The 18,800-nt window shown below is 38.9% G+C and overlaps 1 protein-coding gene across 1 annotated transcript in view; it reads right to left on the reverse strand.

Moving 5' to 3' along the window:
• The window catches only part of AQP2 (aquaporin 2), an 11,380-nt gene extending 2,696 nt beyond the window's left edge, over positions 1–8,684 (reverse strand). The window contains exon 1 of the mRNA XM_069092590.1: positions 8,230–8,684. Coding sequence (XP_068948691.1) covers positions 8,230–8,589 — 360 coding nt within the window. The 5' untranslated portion in view covers positions 8,590–8,684. The remainder of the gene's footprint in view (positions 1–8,229) is intronic.
• Between the last annotated feature and the right edge of the window lie 10,116 nt (positions 8,685–18,800).

Raw genomic sequence — 18,800 nt, forward strand, 5'->3', positions numbered from 1 at the left:
CCTTCTTTTCTTCCTTCCTTCCTCCCTTCTTTTCTTCCTTCCTTCCTTCCTCCCTCCCTCTTTTCCTTCCTTCCTTCCTTCTCCCTTCCTTCCTTCCTTCTTCCTTCCTTCCTTCCATCCTTCCTTCCTTCCTTTTCCTTCCTTCCTTCCTTCTTTCCTTCCTTCCTTCCCTCCTTCTTTCCTCCCTTCTTTTCTTCCTTCCTTCCTTCCTTCCTTCCTTCCTTCCTTCCTTCCTTCCTTCCTTCCAGAAAGTTCATAGGGCTTCATAGCTGAAAAGGACCTGAGAGTTCTGGCCCTTGTTTTACAAATAAAGAAACTAAAACCTAGAGAGATATTTTGTGGTTTGGCCAAGGTCACAATACCCACAATAAATGGGAAAATAATAATCACTAACATCTATATAGCATTTTAAATTTTGCAAAGCACTTTACACATAATTTCATTTTACCCTCCCAACAACCCTGTGAGGTAGGTGCTATTATTATCCCTATTTTGCAGATAAGAGAAACTGAGGCTGAGTGAGATTAATTGACTTGCCCAAGGTCACACAGCTAATAAGTATCTGAAGTAGGATTTGAACTCAATATTCCTTACTCCAAGCCCAACATTTTATCTATTGTTCCACCTTTATGCTTCAAAGGAATACATCTCAAACCTGGTAGAACAATTCTCTTTTCCCCAGATGCCTTACTCCTCTACCCTGCTACCATTCCATATGGGCATAATACAGAATGATACATCACTAGGGCCACCTGCCATCCTAGTCCCAAGATCATTTCTCCCTATCTTGTGTCCCTACCTAGAGCTGGGAGAGTAGGGACATCCCCAGATAAAGCAAGGGGAGTAACCTTTATGGTGTAAATGTCTGGGAGTGAGACTGTGAAGAGAAACTGTGATAGGAACAGATATTGTCTAGGTTTGAGAAGAGAGTAGGGCTAGGAATAGGGAGAGAACATACAGGCACATCTCTTTATCATGTTTTGCTTTATTGCACTTTGCAAATATTGCATTTGTTTTACAAATTAAAAGTTTCTGGCAACCCTGCATCAAGTAAATCTACTGGCACCATTTTTCCAATAACATGTGCTCACATTGTGTCTCTCTGTCACATTTTGATCATTCTCACAATATCTCAAACTTTTTCATTATTATTCATTTATTATTCTGTTTGTTATGGTGATCTGTGATCAGTGCTCTTTGATGTTATTATTGTAAAGCCCAAATACAACAGCAAACTTAATCAATTAAGGTTGTGTGTGTTCTGAAAGCCCCACTGACAGGCTGTCCCTGTCTTTCTCCTCAAGCCTCCTTATTCCCTGGGACACAACAATATTGGAATCAAGTCAATTAATAGCCCTACAATGGCCTTTAAGTGTTCAAGTGAAAGGAAGAGTCAATAGATGCAGCAGACTTCATTGTCATCTTCTTTTGAGAAATTGCCATAGCCATCCCAGCCTTCAGCAACCACCACTTGGATCAGTCAGCAAGACCCTTCACCAGCAAAAGGATTATGACTCTCTGAAAGCTCACATGATGGTTAGCATTTTTAAAAGCAATAAAGTATTTTAAAATTAAGGTACGTACATTGTTTTCTCAGACATAATACTATGGCACACTTACTAGACTATAGTATAGTGTAAACATAACTTTTATAAGCACTGGGAATCCAAAAAATTCATGTGACTTGCTTTGTTGCATTATTTGCTTTATTGCTGTGGTCTGGAACTGAACCCACAATATCCAAGGTATGCCTGTATTGAAATCATGCTACAAGCTCAGGTTTCTTGTAGGATCTTTTTATTATAGGAGAAGCAAATGGGATGAGAGAGGAAGGGGTTTCCACTGCAGCAGAAGAGAGTTAGTTTGGACAGAAGGAAAGGCTTTGCCATGGAAGTCAGAGCACCCCATTAGGTATTTTCCTTGAGGGGGATGGGGAGGTGGAGGGGAAAGATGGTTTGGGGGAGTTTAGAAACTAAGACTATGCTTCTTTAGAACTATAGCTTCTTCTTATTCAACAATTATGGAGATCAATTTGGAACTATGCCCAAAGGGAATGGTGTAAACACATAAAAATGTGTTTACTCTTTGACCCAGCAATACCATTTCTAGGGCTGTATCCCAAAGAGATCATAAAAATGGGAAAAGGATCCACATGTACAATAATATTTATAGCAGCTCTTTTTGTGGTGGTCAAGAACTGGAAATTGAAGGGATGTCCATCAATTGGGGAATGGCTGAACAAGTTGTGGTATGTGAATGTAATGGAATACTATAGTTCTATAAGAAATGATGAACAGGAGGACTTCAGAAAAACCTGGAAAGACTTATATGAACTGATGCTGAGTAAAGTGAGCAGAACCAGGAGAACATTGTATGAAGTAATAGCCACAGTATGTGATGATTGATTTTGATAAACTTAGCCCTTCTTAGCAATGCAAGAACCTAAAACAATTCCAAAGGACATCATGAGATGGAAAATGCCATCCACATCCAGAGAAAGAACTATGGAGTCTGAATTCAGAATGAAGCAGACTATTTTCTTTTTTTTGTTTTGTTTTTTTTTCTTTCTCATGGTTTCTCCCAATCATTATAATTCTTTTATACAACATGACTAATGTGAAAATGTTTAATAGGAATGTATATGTAGAGCTTGCCATCTTAAGGAGGAAGGCAGGGAGGGAGGGGAAGAAAATTTAAAACTTATGGAAGTGAATGTTGAAAACTAAAAATAAATAAATTAGCAAAAAATAAAAGAATTATAGCTTCTTTAGAAGCTAAGCCTATAGTTCTTTTCCCAAATTTTAGGGAAACTGATTGGCTATTGAGAGTTCAGGTTTGGGGGAAATTTTCTATGATAGGGAGAAAAAATGTTTGGATTGTTATTCCCGCTCCCTAAATATTGCCCTAGACCAAGATTTTACCCTGGTCTCTGTCTCCTACGATTGGCCTATTCCTTGATGTACCCCTGGTCTAAACCTACTACCTCTCTGAGCCTCACTTTCCCTAATTATGCTCTCTCCCCATCCATCCCAGTATAACTCCTGGCACCAACCTCACCCCTGTGCCAAACTGGGTGGGAGCAGCCTTAGGCAGAAGAGCTAAAGGTTGATTTCATAACCTAGACACACCTAATGCCTATCCTACTTATTGCCACTAATTTTGCCAAGCCTCTCCCTGCCCCTAGGGATTGGGCATTGGTCTGAATGGAACAGCTGCCAACGAGAGGCCCTCAGGCTTCTTCTCCAGGTCGCAGCTTGCTTTTTCTTCATTTCTTCCCTATTCTACCCTGGGTTACAGTGGTCTACCTGGGCTTCTGAGGCCCCTCTAGCATCAAATCTTAATCTTTCCCATTATTATTGGTGATCAGAGCTACTAATGAGCACACAAGGACTCATAGGCTCCTCAGGATTTCTGGAGTTAAACCATCTGTTAGCCTGCTTGGGGTCAGGATAACCTCTAAGCCATACCAGCTACTGAAGCTCTCTCCTAGCATTTAATACCTTGAGTGAAGTTAATTCCACCTACTCTCCTTGATTGGGAGAGCCTAATTTGTTAGTTCTCTAACAAGTGCACTAAGGAAGTTCTTCCTTTGTCGTAAATTAATTACAACTTAAGCAAACGTATTAAATACTGATTTATAAATATGTGCTACTATCATTATTATTGCTGTTGTTGTTACTGCTATGTTCAAAGTACTTGTTAGGACCCTGGGGATACAATGATGAAAAACATATTAGTCCCTGCCTTCAAGTAGTTCCTAATGTATACAATAGGCACTTAATAAATGATTCAGAATTGGAAAAACTTTTGCTTCAATGAGAGAGACTGATATACACCAATAAATGTAATAACAATAAGTTATAACCTCCTAAGCATCCTAAGAGTTGGAGATTATGCTTAACCCAGTATTACCCCAATCTCTTTTCCTGATGGGAGCTCCTGCCTAAGATCACCCAAGTCATCCTCCTTCATGGTAATATCCATCTGGAAGGAAAGAGATTCCCCCGACTCCCAAGGTGCTCACATACAAAGAGGAGGAAGGATCTAGTAAGTGTAACAGAAGGGGGAATCACAGCATCAAGCAATTTCAAATTTAAAAGCACCACATATAGGTGGTGCAGGGGATAGAACAGGGGGCTGAAACCAGAAAGACCTGAGTTCAGATCGGACCTCAGACCACAGCTTACTAGCAAGCAAGTCACAACCTCGGTCGCTGTCAATTTCTTCTTATAAAATGGGGATAATAAGAGTTTCTACCTTCAAGATCGTTGTGATCAACTGAAAAAAAATATATACATTTATATTGCTTTGCAAATCTCAAAATGCTATATGTTAGCTATTAATATTATCTAGCCCAACCCATATCAAATAAGGAATTTCCAGTGCAATATGCCTGACAAATGGTCATCTAATCTTTGCTTGAAGATCTCCAGTAAGAACACCTTGTCTGCTTCTCAGGCAGCAGCTAATTCTCTCAGACTGAGCTAATTGTTGGGAAGTTTGTCTTCCAGCCTAATTTTGCCTTTTTGGGGCTCCTAATTCTGCCCTCTGGGGCCAGACATCACTGGTCTAATCCATCTTCCATGACAACCTGTCAAACCACTTGAAGACAGCTATTATATCTCTTCTGAGCCTTTTCTTGTTCAGGCTAAGTAGCCTTAATTTCTTCAACTAATCTTCACATGTCATGTACAGAAGCCCTTTCCTTGCCTGAGTCATGCTCTGGGCCCCCTCTTCCCAAACTCTGGGGTCCAAAACTTAACCTAATGCTTGACCTAATAACCTGGATATCTAGACGGTATCAGACACAAGCAGTTTCAAAAACTAACCAACCCACTGATGGAGTTTGACAATGAAATAGAATGTTCCACACCCCTAGTCCTCCACCTCTACAAAGAAGGAAGAGAGGTGCATTTTCTTATCTCTTTTTGGGAGCCAAAGTGAGTCATTATAATCATAGTTTCTTCCTCTCCTCTCCTTTTTCCTTTCCTTTTTCTCTTTTCTTTCCTTTCCTTTTCCTTCCTTCCTGTCCTTCTTTCCTTCTCCCTTTTTTTCTTCTTTTTTCGTCCTTCCTTCCTTCCTACCCTATCTCCTTTCCTTCTTTCCTTCCTTCCTTTCTTTTTCTTCCTTCCTGTCCTTCTCCTTCCTTTCTTTTCCTTCCCCTTTTTCTTTCTTTCCTCCATCCTTTCTCTCTTTCCTCCTTCCTTCCTCTCTTTCTTCCTTTCTTTCTCTTCTTTATTTCTTTTTCTTCTTTCCTTCTCTTCTTCCTTCCTTTCTTTTTCCTCCCTCCCTCCTTCATTCATTTCTTTTTCTTCCTTCCTTTCCTTCTTTCTTCATTTCTCTTTCTTTCTTCCTTTCTTTTTCTTTCTTTCTTTCTTTCTTTCTTTCTTTCTTTCTTTCTTTCTTTCTTTCTTTCTTTCTTTCTTTCTCTTCCTTCCTTCCTTTCTTTTTCTTTCTTCCTTTCTTTTCTTTCTCTCTTTCTTTCTCTTTCTTTCTTTCTTTCTCTTTCCATTCATAACTAAATCACATTATTGATTCATATTGAGCTTGCAGTCCACTGAAATCCCCAAGATTTTTTCAGCAAATCATTGTCTAACTGTGCTTCCCTGTGTCTTTCACAGTCAACTTCTTAAACCTGAATATAAAACTTTCCTTTTTCCCTTCTGAGTTTCATCTTATTAGATTTAACCTAACTTTCTAAACCTCAATGAACATTTTGAATACTGTCATTCAGTATATTAGTTATTCCTACTGGCTTTGTGTTCTCTGCAAATGATAACTGGATGGGATGAACTTTCTTAGGACCCAGTCTTGCTGATATTTCTTGGGAGCATCTCACTTACCTCTTCTAGGAGTCCGGAGGGGCTAGAAAGTAGATCCCAGTATCACTCCACAGGAGAAACTGAGGCAGAGAACATAAGTGACCTGAACTTTGTTCACTACTGCCCTCTGTGACTAACAGGTTGGCTGGGGTAGGCAAGAGTGAGAGTTATGTGCCCAATCCTATAGCTTACTGTGGGTGTAGGAGCCAAGCCCCCCAGTTTACAGAAGACTAAGCCACAGATGGGTTGGCTGAAGATCACATAAGTAAACAACAAAGCTGGGACTCAGATCTGATTCTTCTGCCTCCAAATCCATGGTTCTTTCCTCTATATCAATGAATTACTGTGAGTCTGATACTATTGGACAGCCTTGGGAAATTTGGGGACCTGGACAGGGAGGTGGGATGGAGAATCAGAGATTACATCCCACTAGTTCAAGTCATGGCCAGTTCAGGAGGGTGGCACCTGTGCCTGGCATACCCGGGGCACTCCCAGCATTGGCTCTCTCCGTGTCAGCCAATCACTACATTATGATAATAGCTCAATGTTAACATATCTTTAAGATTCATAGAGAGCTCTCTTTACAACCACCCTGTGAGACAGGTATTATTATGCCCATTTTTTTTTACAGATGAGGAATTCACAGAAGTTCAATTACTTTCCAAAGATAATGCAAGCTGCATTTGTTTGAAGCCACGGACGCCGGGCTCCTAACTGTAAGGCTAGAGTTCTTTGTAACATATCACAGTCTCTCTTGTGGAACCATGTTTGCAATTTCTAGCTATTATTAACTCAAAGGCCTTCTCTAGGACCTCTCTATGACTGTGTCTAGAACTGGTGCTAAGGCTCTCTAGGTCTCCCCAGGTAAAGATGGGCAGAGTCTATTTCAACTACACAAATAACTTCTTCCCGCAAACACCACAGCCCAGCAGTACCACATTCAGAAGAGTGGCCTGCATTTCTTCTTAATTTTAACTTAGCAAGAGACTAAACACAGGCTTAACAAGTCTCCCTGAGCTTCAGTTTTCCTCGTTTCCAAAATGATAATAATCATATTTTTCATAGTGCCTTAAATAGTAATAGCTAGCATTTATAAAAATTATTTTTCATATGTATATTAAAAAGAATATGTATATATATGTATATATATTTATCACAGCAGCCCTGGGAGGCAAATGCTATAATTATCCCCATTTTATAGATGAAGAAACTGTAACAAAGGTTAAGTGACTTGCCCAGGGTCACACTGCTAGTAACTGAGGATGGATTTGAACTCAAGTCTTCTTGATTCTAGGAACAGAGCTCTATCTACTGTGCTGTGTAGGTGCCCCAATAACAATGCTCTGAGGTAGGTAATACAAGTATTATTAATTTCATTTGCTAAATGAAGAAACCGAGACTGGAGGAGATTTAGTGACTTGCCTAGGGTCACAAGTAATCATCAACACAACTCAAGTAAGAAAGTGGTTTTCCCACAGGATTAGCTACTATTTTCTGTGTATCTGGTGTAGTGGGTGACCCCTGCCTAGGCTCTAGTTAAGAACTTTGTACTCTAGTGCTGATTTCTAAGGCTGTTCCTTGGAAGTCAAAAATTCTGAATTTATGTACCCATCAAGATCTCTGTGCCTTATGTACCTATCCTATCTCTGTTCTTAAGGATAACTTAGACCTTTGATAGCTTTTAATTACATTTGTAACCCTGATTCTGATTTTGGCTAGAGTTTCTACCTGGGGCTTGAATCTCACCTGCAATCCCCAACATTCCTCACTAAACATAGACTGTCCTGGTTACCTCTCCTTTCCATTAAAACAGCAACAATGAACCCAGAATCTTGAGTCCTAGATCATCTTATCCCAGTAATCCACAAAAGCCTTTCCTGGCCCTTTTCTATTACTGGAGACCGAGAATAATAATAATTCCCATTAATACAATGTTTTCAAACTTACAAAGAACCTGTGAAGTCAATGGTATGTGTTGCTGTCTTAATTTTATAGATGAGAAGATATGTTTAGAGATATAAAGTGGCTACGTAGCTAATAACACCTGACATTTATAAAGCACTTTGAGATTTACAAAGCATTTAATATCAATTAATTCATTTGATCATCACAACAACTCAGAGAGGCAGGTTCTACAGGAATTATCATTTATGTTTTACAGATAAGGAAACTGAGGCACAAAGAAATTAAGGGGTTTGACTGCTACCACGTAGCTAGGGAGTATCAGAAGAAGATTCAAAACCAATTCTCTGCTAAATTCAAGGCCCCTGGTCTTTCCACTATACTGAATTCCCTTGCTAGTTATCAAGTGGAATAGTTGACTTGAAACTCTCTTGATCCCTAGTATGGTCCTATTTCTTTCATACAATTAGATCCCCTCAAGCGGGGAGGCTTCTGGACTACTCACCGCATTGATGGCCAGATTCCCCCGGATGTCAGGTGGGGTGAGCTCTTGGAGAAGGGCAGCTCCAGCTACAGCCCCCAGGATCTGGGCCGCCACATAGAAAGTAGCTCGGAGGAAGGAGACGTGGCAACCCACCAGACAGGCTACAGTCACAGCTGGGTTAATGTGGGCTCCACTCACATGGCCCAAGGTTTGTACCAGGGTGCCAATGGCCAGACCAAAGGCAAGGGAGATCTGCAGGACAGAGGGCTGAGCATGAGGCCAGTCAAGGGCTGACCCCAGGCCAAAGAAGACAAAAAGGAGCGTGGCCAAGAATTCTGCACAGACAGCCCGAGAGAAGGCTAAGGAACGCAGCTCCCACATCCTTTGGGCTGGGATCCCAGTTGGAGGCTGTGAGACACACAGAAGGACTCAAACAACAGAGGATTTTCCAGCAGTCTCTGGAGAGAGCTGGGACTGGGGCATTTATAGAGCCATCTAAGGCACAGGCATGGGCACAAGGGAAAACACGAGGGGCGGGAAGTAAAGCTGGTACCCAATAACCTGGCTTTTTGATAACCACCCTCACCCCCACCCCTTGATTGCTGCCATCATGGTTATCACCCCATCTTAGCCTTCACAGCTGACTAAAGTTCCCCATTAATAAGTCCTAGATCACTGCAATATTTCCCTCTTTTCCTTGTTTGTTCTCCTCTTTTGCTGTGGATGGCCTCTGGCCCTCCCTCCTTGGGCACTCCCTCCTCCCCAGGTACATACCAGTGAAGGAGAAACTTTGGAGGTCATTCAATTCAATTCAGCATTTTTTTTAAAAGTCTGTGCTACATGCATGGTACTGTATGAGGTTCTGGAGATGTGAAGACAAAAACAGTCTCTTAAAGTTTGCAAAGGGGCTATATTATCTCATTCAGAGGTTCCCAAAGCAGGTCACTACCATGGTAGGTACTGGATTGATGAGGGAGGAGGTGTAGTAGCTTCTGGTGCAATTGGGGAGCATTGAATAAAAATAAGGGGGCATTGGAAACATAAGGAAAGAAGATAAGAAAATTTTTGAAAACCATTTGTATGTTTCATCTATTGTGTAACAGAGTTAAAGTGCTAGTGATTACATTATTTTCCAAACAAACACACAAAATGCAAATTATAATCAACCAGTGGTCAAGTCCTCCTACAGGTCTTAACAAGCAGGTGCCGGTGGCCAGCAAGAAGTCCAGCATACATTGGCAGGAATATGTGCATGTAATGATACAATAAATACAATATAATATAAATAAATACACAAATACAAATATATAAATACAAAAATATAGTATAAATACAATACAATACAATAAAATATTATATCATTATATGACATAATATTGCATCATCAAAATTTAACATAGGGAAAAATATCCCACAAATTTACAATAAATTATTAAATTTTAGATGCATTACTTTATATATTTTGCATTTTTTGGGAAATGATGCAATTTTTAAAAAAACGTTAAAGAAAGTAGATTCCCTGGGGGGTGCTGAGTAATTTTTTTTAAAAGGGGGTTCTGGATCAAATAAGTTTGGAAACCTCTATTTTACACATCCAAGAATGAAGGACAGGGGTGGCTAGGCGCAGTGAGTAAAGCACCGGCCCCAGAGTCGGGAGGACCTGAATTCGGTTCTGGCCTCAGACATTTAACACACACCAAAAAAACTAGCCCTGTAACCTTGGGCAAGTTGCTTAACCCCAACTGCCCTCCAAAAGGCAAAAAAAAAAAAAAGAATGAAGGACAAACAACAGCCTACACATGCACAGATAAGTAAATACAAAGCAATATCAGGAATGAGAGAACTTTACTAAGTTCAGGGAGCTGGGAAATATTCCTGTGGGAGAGGGTTGTATCACAGAAGCCTAAGGGAAGAAAGAGTATCCAGGAAAACATTATCCCTGCCCCCACTTCCCCTTTCTGACAGTGTCAAAAACTGGAGAAATCAAGTAGAATGAGGACTAAGAAAAAGCCACTGTATTTAGCTATTAAAAGATCTTCAGTAACCTCAGAGAGAGCAGACTCAGTAGAATAGTTAGATTAGAATCCAGATGGCAAGGAGTTGAGAAGTGAGTGGAAGGTAAAGAAATGAAGCCAATGAGTGGAGATGGTTTTTGCCAGTCGTATAGAGGATGGTAAGGTCAAGTAAAGATTTTTTTGAATTGTTTTGTTTTAAGGGTAGGAGAAATCTGGGCATGTTTGTAGGCAACAGGGAAAGTGAATAAGAATGTAGTGAAGATGGGAGAGGGAAAGTTGGAGATCAAGAGAGGAGAGGGTGGAAAAAGAATATAAGTAGAGGGGTTGACTTTGACAAGGAGAAGAACCACCTCTTCCCTAGAGACTAGGGAAAAGGGAGGGAGAATTGGGAATGATGGAGAGCAGGTTTTGGGGTATAGAACAGAGAAAAAGGAGCTTGAGATGGATGAACTCTGGTTTTTGTTTTGTTTTGTTTTTCAGAAAAGTAGCATCAGCAGTCCTCTACTGAAAGGGAATAAGAAAGGGATGGTGTACAGAGACTGAGGAGAGAAGAGTTTGGAATAGCCCCTAATTAGGTAATTAGGGAGGAATAAAAAGATTGCTTTTATGACTGTTGAGGGCTCAGTTGAAATTAGAGAACACAAATTTGTAGTGAATCCAATTTGCCCTGTTAGGTAACTTTTTCAGTGGCAGTGCATAGGAGAAAAGAAGGGTTATGTTTGGGCTAACTAAGGGTTAGTGTTTGTCAAGGTGTGACTGACAGGGCATCAGGGCAAGGGATTAAGGAGGGTACACAGCAATAACTAAAATGTATGAATATTTCATAGTATAACTCCCCCATAAACAGATCTCCAGTTTTCTTTTTGTCAGTGTTTGCATTATTTTCTTTTCTTTTTAATAGTCATTTAAAAATTTTGAGTTCTAAATTCTTTCTGTCCCTCTAGTCCCTCCCTAAGAAGGTAAGCAATATATTCATGTGAAATTATGCAAAACATATTTCTATATTGGCCATGTTGTAAAAGAAAAAAAGCAAGAAAAATACAGTGAAAAAATATTCTTCCATCTGCACTCAGAGTTCATCAGTTCTCTCTCTGGAGGTGGAGAACATTTTTCATTGTGAATCCTTTGGAATTGTCATGGATCCACACATTTCAAAGAAAACAAAGTTCAAAGTCAGTAAAAGCAAGACTAATATGATGAATTCTCTCCAAATGACAGTGAATGCAGGGCCATTATTATTTAAAGCACTGTGTAAAAATGAGGTTGATTTAGTCAGCTAGTTGAATTTCAAATCTTGACTTGGGTACAACCTGTCACCATTATCAGTTCTTCTTAAGCTCATGTCACAGATAAATTGTGTAATCTGTAGCATTTCAGTATGAAGTACATTAAGCTCAAAGCTAAACAATCTTTTGTAAAAGTATTGTAATATGTATTTTATTTCTCAATGTCATTTTCTCTTGATGAGTATAATTGTCTAAGAGGCCATCCCATGAAGCATATGCATACGTGGGCTAGGTCCGAGTCTCAGTCCCTTTGGGTGGACATATGGCTCTAGCATGGATAGTAAGGACACATGTGACAGATATGGGTTGGTCCTTTGGTCTCCTTTATAGGCAAAGGACTATGTCAAAGAAAATTGCCAATTGAGTTAGGAAGATCTGCCTACTCTTTGGGCTACAAAGAGAGATGGTTCTGGTCCCTTCTGAAGCACCCTCTTTGTTGGAATACAACCAATAAGAGGCGGTCAGATGGTACATTGAGTAAGAGCGCCAGCCCCAGTGTCAGGAGACCTGGGATCAGTTCCGGCCTCTGATACTTGGCACTCACACAAAAATAATAATAACTGGCCATGTAACCTTGAACAAGTTATTTAATCCCGATTGCTTTAAAAATAAAAGGAATACAAACAACATCAACTCTCCTTTGGATTTCTATGGGGGAGTGGAGGACTTTCCTCTCTTGCCTCAACCTAACAGCGATGACAACCCACAGCTAAAACACATTACAGTAGTGACCAATATACCTGCTTATCTCTAGGTAAGCCTGAAGCACACCTTCAGGGTCATCCCTGGAGAGCTGACTTTTCTGTTTTGAGTTTCTTTTCCTGAGTATCAGTCCCTGAATAGTGATCCTGAGAAATGGATGTTTCCAGTTTTCATGGCTACCATTTGAGTTGGAGAGGTAAGGAGTCATTGAATTGGACTACCCCATTGGGGGTGCTCCATCCTTGGAGCAGATGACCACTGTTAGGAAGATGAAATACACATGCCTGTTTGGCCAGAAGATAGGGACCTTGAGTTGCCACTCATAGTACAGATCTAATGTGAATATTAAAATAGCTATTCAGCAACTCCACAAGTTATTGAGGAGTCTTTATTGCCTGGGAGAGTTAAATAGAAGTGAGGCATTATAGCATATGTTTTAAATATGTGTTAATACATACATATAAGTCTTATGGTGCATATTTTAAATACTTGTAAAAGAATGCTTGTAGTTCTTTATGTTTTAAGCATTTCTTTTGTTGTAGAGGAAATAGATTGTTAAACTATTCCTGATACCTACTACTTTGTACATTTAAATAACTTTTCTAAAAGGGACCATGCTAATCTAATCCCTTTTGGGGAAATTCTAGATATAAGCCATATTTACATTTTTCAAGAGTTTTTTTTCCCATAGGACTTCCCGTTGGGTGCATAATGTGAACATGAAAAAAGCCTAATTCCTTTTTTTTTTTATTGGAGTCAGGTTCACTCAAGACTGAGTCTGGTCTGCTGGAATCCAAAGCCAGAGCCCTACATGTGAGAGGAGTGTGACACGATATAATAAGTTGGTTTCCAAAAAATCTACAACTAAAAAAATGAACATCCAGAGAAATTATGAATAATTATTTTAAATTTTAAAGAATTAGTTAACTATCTTTGATTTTTCTTTCTAATTAAAAAATAAAGTTTTATTGATATCTTTTGTTTTTACGTTGCATTACCCCTCCTGTCTCAAATTTTTAAAAAAGTGAAATAAGATCTCTTGGTGATGGACCTTGCCTTGGGGCTTCACTAACCTGATTAGTGAGTAACTCAAAAGGGCCCCATTATATCAGGCTGGCTGCTTCTGTCACACTTCTCTTCATTTCTTCCTCTCTTCACCAGTCATTTTGCTGCCTATTCCTAGAAGATTTAACCTTTGCAGCTCCAGGATTCCCTCCCTGGGGCCTCTGAGGTCCTAATTGGTGACTATCTCAGCTGCTTCAGTAACACCTCACTTTACTCCCCAGTCATTGTCTTGCAAGCTACTTTGCTACCACTAGCATACCCTTCTTAGTTCACCCCTTTCTCCCCCTCTCCTCACTTTCCAGTTATGGAACCATAATCAAATCAATACTGCCACTGCAATTAATAAGGGTGTGCACACATAGCTTCCTTATGACTACTACCCTTGTAACTCTTTTTTTTTTTTTTTTTTGTTTTTTGGTGGGCATTTGGGGTTAAGTGACTTAGCCCAAGGTCACATGGCTGTTTTTTCCTTTAATGCCCAAGGCTTGGTTTTGAACTCGGGCCTCCCTGAACCAGGGCCAGTGCTCTATTCACTATGCCACCTAGCGGCCCCGCCACTTGTAACTCTTTAAAACAAAATACCCCTTTTTGACCAATAATCCCTTATAGTTACTGACTCCCCCATTAGAACTTAGGCTCCTTGAGAGCAGAAATGGAATTTTTTTCTTTGGTTTTTTAGCACAGTTCTTGGCACATAATAAATATTTAATGCTTTTTCATTCATTGATAAAGACATAACCAGTTTGAGAAAATCTACTGTAATAGTTGAAACTAATAGAAGTCTACCAGAATTTTAGGGTTAGGAATACTTACATGTAGCCTATGAGATGGTCACCATTCTGCTACATGACTCATTGCCATATTCATTCTCTCATCTGGGAGATGATAATTAATTAATTATCTATGATAATTAAGGAAAATCTTCTGATATTTCCACATCAATTGCTAAAATTGCAATCAATAAGCTCTGAGGCTCCATCTTAGTGTATTAAATATTGTTTATTTAACAAGAAAAATTCTTTTGCCTAATAATTGCTCATCTCACTACATACATAAAGTTGTTTTAAACATTAAAGTTACTGGTGATGTAATTGATTAATAATATAATGCACAATAAAATGAAGATAAAAATAATTATTTATAATAGCTATGAGAAATAATATACCCAGAGTTGCTTCTAGCCATCACTCTTTTTTTTTAAATTTTTTGGTCTTTATTAATTCATTTGTTTATTTTTAGTTTACAAGATTCAATTCCACAATTCCTTGAATTTCAAATTTTCTCTCCCTCCCCCCCCCATGGCGGCATACAATCAAGTATAGGATCTGCAAATACTTTCACATTAGACATTAGTCAGATTATAAAGAAGGACTGTATCAGATGGAATGAACAGTGGGAAAGAGGAAACAAAACCAAGCAAGAAAAAGAAAAAAATCAGGTAGTTTGCTTCAATCTGTATTCAAACTCAGTTCTTTCTCTGGATGTAAACATCTCTCCCCATCATGAGTCTTTTGGGGTTGACTTATGACCCTGCATTGCTGAGAAGAGTCCAGTCTATCAAAGCTGGTCATCACACATATGTTGTGTCTGTAATTGTGTACAGATTTCTCCTGGTTCTACTCTTCTCACTCAGCATCAGTTTGTATAAGTCTCTCCATAGCCATCGCTCTTAATTTCTCTTCATTTCCAGAAAATCATCTCATTATTTCAGTCTCTGGATAGAATTCAGAGTTTTTCAACAATTCTCTTTTTCTATGCAAGATAAAAAGTTAAAAGTTCAATCAGTTATAAGCTTCTCTTCATTTGCTTTCTTTCTGTACCTCACTCAGTCTCTCATCAGTCATAAAAGGTTACAATTTCTCTAGAATGCTGATTTCTCAAGATTCTATTAACCACTTTAAACATTTTTTTAAAATTTTGAACTTAAGCACCAAAACCCCTCAGTATTTCCTTACTAATAACAGAACACAAAAAGAGGATTTTATATAAAAACCATGAATCCCCATTTAATAGCTCTTGTTTTTTTAACACACATATACATGCATATATGCTATGTATGTACATATACATGCACACATATGTGTTTATATGTATATATATATAATTACACTTGTCATGAAGATATGGGACATCTGCAGAGTGCTTGTGACATTGTCTCTTCATGTGGAGAGCTCTTGATTCCAGTAGAATCATGGTGACGTGTAAAGAAAATGCCTTGAGGACACTGTGGAGCCTGTGAAGATTTCCTGTAACTGGTTCTGGTTAACTAAACATGTATTGAATGGGAGGATCATTGAGGAATTCCAAAATGCTTATCAGCATGAGCAATGTCTTCTTTTGTCTCACTCATTCTTGAGGGATCTCAGCAACCTTTTATTCATGGAATACAGTGAAAGAACATGCCTGGAACATAGTAGGCACTTAATAAATGCTAATTAGCTGACCAATTGTAAGACCATATCTTTTACAATTTGGAATATTGTATTCCAAGATCTCCTTTCATTTTAAGTAGAAGCTGCCAGGTCTTGTGTGATCCTGACTGGTTTGTTGGTACTTGAATGGTTTCTTTTTGGATGCTTACAGTATTTTCTTTAACTTGGATCTTATTTATGACATTCCTGGAACCTTTTCTTTGAAGTTCCTTTTGGGAAGTTATTGGCATATTCCTTCTATCTTTATTTTATCCTCTGGCTGTAATAGCCCTCAGCAGTTTTCATTTGTGATTTCTAGAAATGTGGTGTCTAGTTTTTTTTTTTAATTGTAGTTTTCAGAAAGTCCACCAAGTCTTAAATTTTTTCTTCTTGACATGTTTTTCATGTCAGTTGCTTTTTATGTCACATTTCTTCCATTTTGTTCAATCTTTTTTTAAAATTGTATTCTGGCATTTCTTGCCACCTCTTGGAGCCATTTCTTTCTTCTTTATTTATCCTAGTTTCAGGGAGTCCGTTTCTTGAATAAGTTTTATTGCCTCCTAAATGATTTATTCTCTTTGCAATTCTTTCCTCCAGAGCCTTTATATCATTTTCTATCTCTTGCTTTATTTCTTCTAGAAGTCCTTGTGGAAAATTAATTTCTTTTTCCTTTAAGTCTCTGCTTGTAATTTTTATAGAGTTGCTCTCTTTTTGGCATCTCTAGAGTTACAACAATTTTTCATATTGATTAATATCTTCTTTTATTTACTATCCAAATTTAGTTCCTGAATTGAGTCTTTGTGCCAAGGTTAGGTTCTTCATTCTGCTAAGCTTCTAGGTGAGTTAGTCAATCCTACCTGGTTTCCTAGATCCCTTGGGTTCCTATGTTGACCTTCACTTCCTGCAGTTAAATCCCTTTCCCCCTCAACTCCCACCTTGGATCTTTAAGATTCAGAGCACTTCATGTTTAAGGCCATCTCTAGTTCCTCAAAAGAGATGGTTAGGGACCTTAGTGCTGCTGGGCCATGGGTATTTTGGTCTGAGCATTAATGCATCATACTGCTGAGTCTTCCAAAGTCTTTACTCTGGCTCAACAGAGTGAGGCTGGTGATTTTTATACAGCCCTGCCTCACTTAAATCCAATTCACTTGCAAGTCATGAAATCACTTTTCCAATGTCATGGTCGTCTTTGAGAAGAAAACACAAGTGACAACAACAAGCTTACCCTGGTGTTTTCTGACAATTTGGGGAATTTTTCAGGGGATTCTCTGTTCTTGCTGTCTCTCCACACAGAGCTTTGCAAATTCCATGTGTCCCTGGGCCATATTGGGAGGGTACCACACAATGATGCTGTCTTGGCTATTTTCTGTGAGCTTCTGGCTGGCTTTTTTGTGCAACTCTGAATTGGAAGAAGCATTTATTATAATTTCTTATTAGATTTCCTGATCATTATTCAGTCTGGTTCTAACTTTAGAGTTTTGCTGTAGTAGTTATGTGAGAGCTGGGCGGTCAGCCTCCTATTCAAGAAGCCATCCTGGCAATAAGTCAGACTTTATTGCCTTTTAATGATACAGTAATTCTATCTATGGTCTCTGTGGGAGAAGCTATTGAAGGTGGTATTACAAAGAAAAGATAATAGAGTCAGTTTAAGTAACAGAACTACAGAAACACAAAGAAAGCTCAAATTCAGAAGATATAATCCACTGTTATCATTAGGATTCACAAGTACTGTTAATGATAGAGATGAAAAATCATTGTGCTTATATAATGAGAACACGTGGCAGGCCCCTGTGGGTCTACCCTGACCAGAACATACACTATGGAGTGCTAAGGGCTGCTCCCCAGCCACTTTTGGGGAAACATGCTCAGCTGTGAAGGACTTGATGCTTTATAATAACACAACAAATCCTGAGTAGTCTTTTGATTTCTCTGCTCTCTACTTTATGATAGCTGTGGGCCTGGGCAGTGTGTCAATTTAAAATGAGAAACAACTTCTCTCTTTTCATTTATCTCTCCAGTATATGTGGCATAAGTAACTCTGGGACTTCTTTTTGAGGGGTAGAACAGGGGCGCACTTGGAGCATGGAGACTCCAAGCAGATGTCAATGGGAACATGTCCTGCCTAGGCAAGCTTGACCCTGGACCTTGGGCTTCTAAGTGCCTCATCTGTTGTGTCCCCTGAGTATAGGTGATCTTGAGATTAACGTGTCCAACTTTGGAGTCAGTCCCATGAGTTCAAGATGTTGATAGCACCTGGTTAGGCAGAGCTGACTAGTAGTAGCAGGAGTGTTTTTGAAATAACATTGTTCTTGGAGAAGATTGTCATGAAAAAGAGTCCTAGCCTGGCTTATCAGAATATATGAACTTTGGGAAAGTTGTTTGGACAATGTAAAGCCAAGGTGAAGGTGAAATGATAATTTAGCAATCTCCCAAAATGTATCATGTTTGGGTTTTTTAAGTATGAACCTCTCAGAAGAGTAAACAGTAGTTTTAAATTACCATGGCTTATTTAAGTCCTTGGGGGTCAGGCCACATAGGGTCAAGCCTAAATCCTTGTAAACCCAAGATGCCTTGTTGGAGCGCCTGGGTTGTGTAGAACAATTTTATGGGGAAAATTTCTATTTGAAAATTGGAGTTGGAGGATATTTCCTCTTAACTAAGTACTCTAAATAAATGAATGCAAGATCTTCATTCATATTAGAACTCAAGAAAACAAAATAATGGAATTTGTGGAAAAGTGGGAACAATGGTTAATAAATAAATTTACAAAATGGAATTTTTATATCATTTTCAATTTTTTAAAAATGCCAGCTTTGGGGAGGCTAGGTGGTGCAGTGAATAGAGCACCAGCCCTGGAGTCAGGAGGACCTGAGTTCAAATTCGGTCTCAGACACTTAACACTTACTAGCCCTGCCCTCCTCCCTCCAAAAAGAAAAAAAATGCCAGCTCTGTGAATAAAAAGAAGAAAGTAAAAACCTGTTTACTTATTCTTTGACTATAGAAGAATTTTTTATTTGATTTTTAAAAGTTTTTATTGACATGTCTTGTTTTTGTATCACATTCATTTTGAAATATATTTGTCTTCCTCCCCAATTTGTCTCTTGTAATGAATT

Source organism: Petaurus breviceps, unplaced genomic scaffold, assembly GCF_028583685.1.
Source record: "Petaurus breviceps papuanus isolate PSGF00001 unplaced genomic scaffold, PetGlider_PUasm1.0 191, whole genome shotgun sequence".
Classification (NCBI taxonomy): domain Eukaryota; kingdom Metazoa; phylum Chordata; class Mammalia; order Diprotodontia; family Petauridae; genus Petaurus; species Petaurus breviceps.